This window comes from Saccostrea cucullata, unplaced genomic scaffold, assembly GCF_032062105.1.
Source record: "Saccostrea cucullata isolate Sc308-1 unplaced genomic scaffold, CSIRO_AGI_Scuc_v1 ctg28, whole genome shotgun sequence".
NCBI classification, from domain to species: domain Eukaryota; kingdom Metazoa; phylum Mollusca; class Bivalvia; order Ostreida; family Ostreidae; genus Saccostrea; species Saccostrea cuccullata.
This window is the reverse complement of record NW_026939565.1, coordinates 621,422-632,608: the sequence shown is the minus strand read 5'-3', so window position 1 is coordinate 632,608 and position 11,187 is coordinate 621,422. Positions and strand designations below refer to the sequence as shown.

Here is an 11,187-nt window from a genome sequence, read left to right as displayed (position 1 = left end):
GATAGGAATGTAATATCCAGCGTGTGTGTGTATTTGCGCTTGTTGGTTTATTGTTTTGGTTGTTTAAACAGTTAAATTACTTATTTTACTTATTTTCTCAGCTTTTTGGTATGACAATCTACCACTATGATTATTATTTGTCCAACTAGTTTACGCTTTCAAGCTTTTATGTATTGTCTAACGTTAACATTACCGTGACATGCAGCAAGTGTAACAATAATTTGGCAGAGCACACATTTCTTTTATCAAAACTAGCTAAAAATACGTCTTTGTTTGTTGTCACACGTAGAACAAACATATTTGCTTAATATTTGCTTAATATATTTACAGTGATTTGCTTTGTAAACCATTAATCTGTGACGTTTCTTTCATTTCTGGACTTTACGCACAGGCAACTGACGTTACTGACTTTTTCTTATATAACAAATTAACTTATGATTAGGTATGGCGTTATTAATATTTTTATATATAGAAAAATAAGTGACGCCAAGTGCTTGTGCATATACGTTATTTATCTATAATATCAATGAAATATATGGAGATAAGTTTTGTTAATTTCAAAAAACGAATATTTGTGTATCGTAATAATTAAACATTTCGTCATGGAAATTTGTCAAACACAAAACAAACCGTAATAATAAAAAAAAAAAAGATATGCTATGATTGCACGGTGTTTTTAAACAAATTTTGACGCTTATGACACTGCATGTGCCACAATAGAATAAAAAAATTGTATATATAAGGGAGTCAATGTATTTAGAATTTTGTCTAGGGCTAAATGCATTTCTTTCTTTTAAATTATAGGATGCTCCTATTCATGTTCATGTTTTCCCTCGACTGGTATTTATAACTTAACTGTCAATGGAAAGCGTATGGAAGTTAAATGTTTTCGTGGACACTATCATATGTGGACTGTGAGTAGTTAACAACATTTTGTAGTTTGAAACCCCATGAAAGTAGGCAAATGAATTTTTCCAAATCATTTTTAACAATGTATTTTAAGATGCAAAGTTTTACATACATGTTGATTGTTGAATGTTAAACTCTGTTGATTTACCTTGTAGGTTATACAAAGACGATTTGACGGCTCTGTGTTGTTTAACAGGAGTTGGTCCGAATACAAAGCAGGGTTTGGTTCCTTGGATTCTGAATTCTGGCTCGGTAAGATGAAATAAAAACGCAAACTTATGAATGAAGAACAACAAGAAATTCGTTACTATAATGCTTTTTAACGATTCGTTATTAACAAATCGCAATTCCTCAAATGTGTGACTTTGATCTCTGACACACGGATAAAATCTACATAAATTATATTATATTTATGAATCAAGTTACACAACAAATTGTATACAACAAAGTGTCGTATATTTATCTCGTGATCTAAAATTGCGGAAACGTAATGCTAATTAAGGTGCGTTTGGAGCTATACCTTTCTTGCAATAACAATAATATGGTCCCAACTAAGTGACTTATTTTAAAAATGGTAAAATGTTTGATGTATATAAAAATCGTTTCAGATGACATGACTTTAACGTATTCATAATTTTGTATTAAACAGGAAATGACAACATCCATGACTTAACAAAGAATGGTCTAACTTATATGCGGGTCGATCTGATGAATTCTACTGGAGGATGGAACTACGCAGAGTACAGTCGCTTTTCAGTGGACAGCGAGGAAAACAAATATAACCTCACAATTACTGGACACTCAGGAGGATTAAGTAAATCATTTAGGAAAAGCATTTGACAGGTCAACAGGGGGGTGTTTACTCCTCCTAGGTTCCTGATCCCGCCTCTGTAACTTACAGGGAACTGTTTTTATGCCCTCTTTACATATTTATGTTTATAATCTTTTTTAGATCGATCACAGTTCGTTATCTTAAATCACCTTCAAATATCTCAAATACAACGAGCAGTAATTTATCCCATTTCCCCCTTCACTGTGCTAAATTAAATACACTGAACCAAATTTCTAAGTGTTCATCTAGCATTTTTAAAGTTTTAATTGAGAACACACAGGCCTTTAGATCACTTAGAGAAACATTGAGGTGTAAAAAATCTTGTTTTTACACATACATTTTTTTTGTAAGCGATCCAAATACCTGTGTATAATTATAAACAATTTCTTCAATTTGTACATTTTATGTATCTCCTCAGAATTTTAAGCCAATTGTCAAGGACATGACGAACCCTCAAAATGAAAATTCACATAAAATAATATCTTATGGACTAACACCGCCACCCGCTCAGATAACTGCAAGACATATCCTTTTGCTGGCAGGGGATAGTTTCGTACTAAAGAATAAAATTACTTTATAAAAAAAAACCCAGAGATATACCCTGTTTGATGTAACATTTTATGCAGAAAAATTATCAGAAGCAGTGTAGCAGAGTGCTTGCTGAAAAAAATGATATGCAACCTGTAGTTAATGTCACTATGATGCGTATCATAAACAGTTGTTATTAAGACACGTGGTCAGTTGCAGAGGAAATTTAGGTGAAAGGCAGTAGGTGTGTATCTCAGACGGAATGTGAATGTCAATTGGTATATTTTCATTAGTGCATGTACATTGTTTTTCAAACTTCTTTATGTTTTATCCTGCTCGCTCGGGCCTGGTAGGACTGGATGGGTGCAATCTAATTAAAATTAGATGTTAGATCCGCTCACATACTCGTTACTCTAACATCGATGTTAACCGATGCGAGCGGATCTAACATATAATTTTAATTAGTTTTTCATAGAGCTTGGTTGTTAGATTACCATTAATGTCTTTTTCAAGTAAAATATATCCAACTATGAAACAGATGTGTCAGACTCTGTGGTATCTTTTATCTCATGGTCGCTAGGATGTATCCTATCGACAAAGGAATGGAAATAACCATTGTTAGTTGACAGTACGTCGTCGATGTATCTAAATGTTGAGTTGAAGGCCAAACAAAACAATGAAAACAAAAATAGGTCTGCTAATAACAGAGCGCAAATGATACCCATGGGGATTCCAATGGATTGTTGGAAGAGCTGGTCTCCAAAAACCACATAGATAATGTCAATCAGAAACTCAAGCATCTTTTTGTTGTCAGCTTCAGAGTACTTGTGTGTGAAAACAGAATGTGTTTTAGCAAAATAATTGTGCAGTAAGTAAGTACTGCAAAAAGTAAATTTACGAGTTCCTTTTTTTATTGAAAAACAGCTGTCAATGATATCAAAAAGCCTGGACTTTGGCTGTGTATAAAATTGAAAAACTGTACATTTTTAAGCTGTTGATTTTGGTAAAATCTTGTGATTTCAAATTGTCCAAAAGTTATTTGGAATTTTTATGTATCCACATCTGATTCACACCACTTCTTGAATATATTGTTCACAGTACTCTTGAAATGTCTCCTTCACTACTGTTAATATCTTAGTGAGGAGTACAGAAAGAGGCTTGGTTGAACATTTACTGGAACCGGCAATGTATCTTTGTTTGTAAGGATTCTTTTGAAGTTTTGGAATCCAATATATACGACTCCTGGGTTGTCCGTAAAGTTCATGGACAACATTGATAATTACAAACATTGATAAAATATAATGAATACAAGAAAATCATTGACGTTACCCAACGTTGAAAGATTACTGAAAGATTAATTCATGCAATCTTTCTCGACACATTCACAATTTAACCCAAAACATATAATTATATAACTTTCTTTTGTCGCTTTAACTTGTCTTCAAAATGTGCACAAATTGTTCAGGTTTCACACGCAAAATCATATTTAACAATACCTGTCTCATATCCAGCAATAAACAAACCTTGTAAATCCGCGTAAAACGATTTTGTTTGCGGAAATTCGGCAAAGTCACGTTACGAAATTCATTTATTAAAGCACTGCAATATCGGAGTGATGGTTTTCCTTCATGCATGTCACCCTGTAAACTGTTTCTTCCGTCCGAAAATATTATATGGAACTTAGATTCTAAATTTATATAATGAGCCTTACAAACAAAGACAATGTTGTTACCTGCTTTTTCCGTATGGACCATTACATACTGATCACATAATATTAATCTATGTACATGTAGTTCTTTTTTCATCTCTGGATTATTCATAACAGAAGGATAAATGGTTCTCATTTTGTCCCTCAATCTTTTAATACGCGATTCCAACATGGATCTAATACAATTAATCCATTCTGACAAGGAGTCAACGTCTTCTTTTTCATATCTGGCCCATCGTCTAGCGTAATCTTCAACGGAATCCGTAATATTTATGAAATTACGATGCCATTTGAAGGATTGGGGTTCCCTATATTTAGGACCTTTTAAAATAAGTGAGTTTAGTTACATTTGCGTCACCTTTAATGATTAGCTCAGCAGGACTATATACTTATAGGGTGGAGAAGCAGGACTATATACTTATAGGGTGGAGAAGCAGGACTATATACTTATACTTATAGGGTGGAGAAGCAGGACTATATACTTATAGGGTGGAGAAGAACATGAACATGACGGAGGAGTATGTTTCAGATGCCAGGCATCAGAAATGACTCATTTTTAACTAAATGTCGCTAATTTTTCCCAAATTGGAAGGCCTGAGCCCTTGATTTTAAGACCCCCAAAACCCTGAAAATTAACCCCATGTACATGTTTTTTTATGGATCGTTTGACTGTGTACCCCCTCCGCAATGTTTGGCATTAAAAATATCCTCTTTTAGTCTGCCACCTTTGTCATGGATACAATATGCCCCTGAATTGGAGATTGACCCACCTGCTGCCACACCTACTGCATGGATATTTCTAAACCGATTAAATTGTGTGGAAGGGGGGCTTTGACATTCCTTATAAAAATCCCAAATGTGTTCAATGGGATTCAGATCCGGGAATTTGGCAGTGCATCATCACACAGATGCCTTTTAGTTAATATTCTTGGGCGTGTAGCACGTATGTGTACTGCTTTAAGGGTTATTCAGACTGTTTGAGATGATATTAGACTGTCACGAGCACTAATTTCGTATCATTTTATTACAATGAAATTATTTGTTTTAATGTTTCTAAAATTGTTTCAGCGACAATGGAACAAACTTTTAACCTGGTTGTGACGCGAAAAATTGGCCTCAGAAGAAGATTCAGATCACCTCCGGTTTGGTTAAATTTTGTCCAAAGCTTTCAAATTGTGATAAGTTAGCAATTAAAATGACAAAATGTGTTTAAATGGGTTTTTATACTGGTTGCTAATTTACAAATTTAAAGTAATTCTGTAGATTGGCAAATGATAACGATGGTTTTAATTTCGCTATGTTCGCGATTTATCATTTTTCCGCGAAATTAAACCCATCGTGAATGTCATTATTAGTTTTTAGAAACGTTTAAATGCTTATAGGAAATTTTGAATTAATTTCTTGCAGCGTGAAATTAAAACCATCGCGATTGGTACTTTTTGAGATATCGTGAAATTTTAACACCGTGGAATTAAAACGATTTACAGTATCAAAGACACATAGACACCCAATTGTTGGGAAGACTTATTGGGGTTATGATAATTTGAAAAGATCACACTAATCTATAATGAAGTTTTTAAAGAAATACATTTATTAGAGTGCACGAACACTTAGAAGTTCTGTAAAGTGTATGTGTTTGATAATTTCTTTGAGTTTATGAGGCAAAAGCGATTGAGAGCTGACGCTTTTGAGAGAATTAAAGGTGTTTTTGGATTTAGTGTATCATCGATATCCCCTAATATCTTATTTTTGTTTGACAGGAAATGACCTGGACATCCTTCATGGAATGTTCTTTTCTACCCATGATGTTGACAATGATCTGTATATTTATTCCTGCGCCAGTAACAACAAAGGAGGATGGTGGTTTCACGAGTGTTTCAAAGCGAATCTTAATGGAGAATACGGCTCTAGCGTCAAATGGCGTGCCTGGACCACCGTGCCCTTGAAAGAAACCAGAATGATGATTAGGGAACCCTAGAATGCAATAATTGATTTTTAAAATGTGACTTAGATTGAAAACTTGTATATTTTTTGGTCTAGTGCCCTTTTTATCTTGCAATAATAGCCATGTAAGAACAAAAAGCCTATATTTTTTATACAACAAGAATTACATTATCATATTTATAACATTTGTCATGTGGAATTCTAATAAACTACTACTTATTTACTTAAATTAAATGTGAATGTAAAAGAAAAAAAAAGAACGAAAAGTTGCTTCAGTTTTAATTCTTTAAATTCACAATTTTCACAATAAACATTAGCACCATACCAGTGCAAAAAAAAGTAATAATAATAATAATAATACACATATGCGACAGTACGACAATACACAGCAATATATTCAAGTCACTTATAATACTAGCATTAGTTTAAAAAAAGGTATTGTCTACATAATTTCTCTATTTTCTCTGCGATTTTGAGTTACACTTTATGAGTACTTATCAAAAATATTTTCTCAAAAAATCTCTGATTTAACAAATTTCACGAGTGACATACCTTGATTAAAATACTTGGTCCATAATAAAACATTGTTTAAAATATGTCTTTCTAATGTCAGAGCAAATTAGAAATTTCATACTAAAAGATAGCTCCCATTATGATCAAAAAAGCAAACTCACTCCAAGGTGTTTCGTAATACGTGTTTTTTTTAAAATAAGTTTTGAATCTATAACTTGACAAAATACAAAACATGGATCTTTAACAATTTAATGAATATACCATAAGTTTCATTTTACATAATGATTTAACGACAGATATAACGAATACCTAACATTAGATTAAATCTCAGTGATTCATAAAAAAAATTTAAAAGTTTGAGCTTTATTGTGCCCTAACTTTCGATCTTCTTTAAAAGCTTTTCAATTAACTTAAATTAACATTAGTTGAGTAGATGAATATAATAAATCATTAAAGAATATGGTACAAAGGAGGAACATTTAGAAAATATAATTTCATTAAATTGGTGCATCTCTACGTTTTTTTCCAGAAAATTAAAGTCTCAAAACGACTCATTTTTGTGCATTTAGAAAATAGTGTCTGTCGCCGTCGCCCACTTCAGTTTTTGGATATATTGTCTAATATACTAGGGTTGTCCGGTAAAATCGTGGACAAAGCGTTTTTCTCGAAAAATAATAGGCGCACTAAGCTAAAATTTTCAGTAAATGTTTATTTATCATATCTAAGTGCATCATAATTTTTCTCGTAAAATATAGACAAAAAAAATTAAGATTTTATTCAGCTTGAATGTGCACAGGTTAGGGTCCTACGGCGCACCGGCAAAATATCAATGTTTTATTAGAGAATACACGAGTATATCTCGAAAAAAAGTTTTAAATTCATGTACATAAGATTGGGGTTAAAATTATGCTTATTCGATTCCATAATCTATTTTGTCGGCTTTTTAAAAATATCAAGGCATTTGGTTAATTTTTGACAGTTTCGGGGAATTCGAAATAGGAAAGCGATAAACACAACATATGAAAAATTGCGACGTTTGATGACGTTACGGCGCTTCGGAGAGCAGTTCAGTTTGATTAAGATGTTGTAATGGCACCTTTAAAGACTTTAAATGAATATAGAAGAATTTTTTCTCTTAAAAAATTACCAGATATTTAGTATACAAATGAAATGGGAGTTTTTTTGGATCTATTTTCTATTTTTGCTCGAGTCCACGTGTAGTACAAAACATACGGATATACTGCTATTGTAATATGAAAAGACGCTGTCACTGTCGACCGTCGATATAAGATTGTCTATTTAGTTAAATAATGGTGAGAATTTTGTCCGTAACTTAAATCTTCATAAGATGGTATGTGTGTGCCAGATTGATTCCTCAACTGTTTAGGAAAACCGAGTACGTGCTTAATGAAATCCCTGAATTGTAGAGGGACTCATATCCAACATACAATGTAGCAAAGATGAAAAGTGACGCTGTTTTAGACACTTTGACGTTATCATCCGTGATCCGTAAGGCGATATAATACTGGGCAATATTTGCATCGAAACCATACCTTCTTTGCATCATTTCTTTAAAAAATATTGAGACAACGTATGGTAATAAAGCTTAGTAGTCCGTTTGTACAATAAAAATCAGTAGCAAGGCAATCACGGATCTCTTAAACATCAGAGATGGTACAGGTGCCATGGAGGAGTGAGCAATCCCTGCCGACCGGTTGCACACAACGTGTGCTCCTTGTCATGATCTATTAATAAGTATGAAAAACATTCATCAGCATATAACTTGATGATAGATTGTGTATGCGGACAAGGTAATTAAATCGACCTTGGAATTTGAGAATAATTTACTTTAAACAAAACTGTCTATATTCATGTTTCATCACAGATCTTCATCAATATCTTATCTCGTTTCAGAAATTGTTCGTACGTAGAGCATAATCTTGCGAGTTGAATCAACTGAGAAACATAAACCAATTTGTGGACTCTTTTTTCACATTCACTGGGATGCATGATGTCGACATACTGTATGAATGAAAGAAACTATTGTTAATTGATATGTCGTCGATATATTCAAATGTTTTGAGTTAATGGAGACAGCAATTGCAAGCGTTTCCGTTTTTTCTTCTCATGTATAAGATTTTTATCAAATTTTATTTCATATGACAAGCAGACCTATTTTGTATTTATGTAAAGCAGAATTTGTCCAAAATTTACGTGGAAAGAAGAAAACACTTGCTGTGGCCATCACTCGACAATTAGATATATCGACGACGTATTGTCAATCAGCAATGGTTATTTCCATTCTTATGTTGATGCGATAGGCTATATCACGGTGGGCTTGAGATAAAAGATACCACAGAGTCTGACACATCTGTTTCATATTTTACTTGAGAAAAATGTCGATAGTTATCTAACAACCAAGTTTTATAATAAACCCTATGACTATAACTTCTCAATCGTCAAATTCCCTTACTTATACAGCAATATACCTTCATCTACTGCATATAAGTTTATATCTCTCAGTTGATTCGATACGCAAGCGTATGATCTACATATGTAAAATTTCTAAAACGAGGAAAATTATTGACAAACAAGTTGATGAAACAAGAATATCAACAGTCCCGTTTAAAGTCAACATTTCGTAAGTTCTATGGTCTATACAATGACCTTATCCGCAAATATAATTTATCATTGAAGCCCATTATTTACTCACTGATTTGACGAAGGATTTTTTCCGTTATTTCCCGATCATGACAAGGAGCACACGGCGGATGTGACCGGTCGTCAGGGGATGCTCACTCCTCTATGGCACCTTCTCCCACCTCTGACGTTTTGGAGGTTCGTGTTTGCTCTGCACCTATTTTTTATTGTTTTATGGACTTTTGACTTGCATTCCGTTCGTTATATCAATATGTTTTATGGAAAAAAAATCCCACAACATCAGAACCTTACATCACAATCAGAAAAGAAGTCGCTTCTTGACATTCAAACTTATCTCTTTCGAAACGATCCTCATCTGAAGTTTTATATTATTTTGTAAGTTCAATTAGTGTTTGTGGTTTAGCAGTGTAGACAATAATAATGTCTTTTGAAAGCCTTTCAGGAAAATGTCTAACCGGTTCAGATCTGGCAATTGGAGAAATAAAATCTACTTGAGATTTCATTTGAGAAATCTTTGATTCTTGAATTCATTGTTTTCTTCGGCTCTTTTCCTAGTATCACATATTGACACCATCATTGCAAATTTTATTGATAACTAGCTTTCTAATAAGTATTCCAAGGATGCTTACATTATTCAGCCAACATCATGGTAGTTCAGTCGTAGAGTACTCGCTCTGTGATTGGGAGGTCGTAGGTTCAATGAAAAGAAGTTGTGTCTTTCAGAACAAAGCTCCGTATCACAGTAGGCGTTGGCACAATATATATGAACCCTCATTGCTCAAGGCCTTAAGTGTCGAGGAAATATTTAAATCTGAAGCCCTTCGCCCCTATATTTTGTGACGTATTTATATGAATAAAAATTCTTTAATTCTTTAAATGACATTAAACAACATATAAACAATCAACCAATTAATCCTTATTCAGCCTGTGATTAAAGTTGACAATTCATATTAGTAATAGAACTTAACAAATGCATCCCTCTATATTTATTATTTATATAAACTCAAAATATATTAAAATGATGATATCGACATTTATACCATCATCAAACATTATGATTTCATAATTCATTGAACTTTTTTCAAGTAAAATAAAAGTGCAGGAATTGATATTGAAATTAAATTAAATATATGAAACATAAGAAAGTTGTTCAAATTGAAAAATGTAACACATTTATTATGAAACGCTGAATAAATAAATATTAAGATAATCTTATAACCACCCGTTTCTGATATATAACATGTAATTATAACCTAATTTATTTACTTTGGATTTATAATATTTACAATAATTAAAATCCATTGCTTTTGACAAGTATAACTGCTTTAAGTATGGTTGAAAACTACATGTATTTCTAAAATGTATCAAAACGCACTCTCTTTTGAAGACATTATCATAAACGAAAGTGTAACAAAGCCTCATTTAATCTATATTGATAGCTATGGAATGCCATATACGACAGCCAACTGCTTACTGCCAACTGCTGACTGCTTACTGCCAACTGTCAGCTGCTTACTGCCAACTGCCACACATATTTGAATAAATTTCATATTCGTATTGAATTTTCACAAAAAAAAAAAAAAAAAAGGCACGGATTCAGGACATTTTTTTTCCAAGGGGGTCACCCTGGTAAAATTGAATTGATAAAATGACTAATATGTTTTATCTTATGTAATATTCAATATATGCGGTTGATAAAGTACATTGTTTATTATTTTTTTTATTTGTTTTCCTATTTGAAATAGGTAATAAAATGACTATTTTCTGCAGTTAATCTTTAAAAAAGCCCCCCCCCCTCCCCCGGAGACAACAAAACCTTTGAAGAGAGAATGATAATAAAAAAAAAGATTTGTCGTTTCGCAGAGAAAGATGTTTTGAAAATAAATTTCCGTTTTCCATTATATTCTATAGTTAAAAATTTCCTCAAATTAAAGAAGTATATCTCTGTGTGTTATAATGCAGGCACATAGCATCGTTTTTGAAATATCATATATATAATATGATATATATATTTTTTTACTTACCTGAAAAAGTTGAAATTCAAAAAAAAAAAAAGGAAATAGCCAAAACTCGAAAATCCTATTTCGTGTGT

General features: G+C 32.6%; 1 protein-coding gene across 1 annotated transcript; it reads left to right on the top strand.

Annotated features, from left to right (window-relative positions):
* Window positions 1–785: 785 nt before the first annotated feature.
* LOC134253239 (fibrinogen-like protein A) lies at window positions 786–6,124 on the top strand. Its single transcript, XM_062735757.1, has 4 exons — window positions 786–914; window positions 1,065–1,161; window positions 1,559–1,723; window positions 5,738–6,124. The coding sequence occupies exons 1-4, from the start codon at window positions 873–875 to the stop codon at window positions 5,953–5,955; spliced, it is 522 nt and encodes a 173-aa protein (XP_062591741.1). The 5' UTR covers window positions 786–872; the 3' UTR covers window positions 5,956–6,124.
* The last annotated feature ends 5,063 nt before the right edge of the window (window positions 6,125–11,187 follow it).

Bases quoted from the DNA above. Each gene is read 5' to 3' on its own strand.
- LOC134253239 (XM_062735757.1), top strand. From the start codon at position 873: ATGGAAGTTAAATGTTTTCGTGGACACTATCATATGTGGACT. The intron at 915-1,064 runs GTGAGTAGTTAA...TTTACCTTGTAG, and splicing joins GACACTATCATATGTGGACT to GTTATACAAAGACGATTTGA. The intron at 1,724-5,737 runs GTAAATCATTTA...TTTGTTTGACAG, and splicing joins TGGACACTCAGGAGGATTAA to GAAATGACCTGGACATCCTT.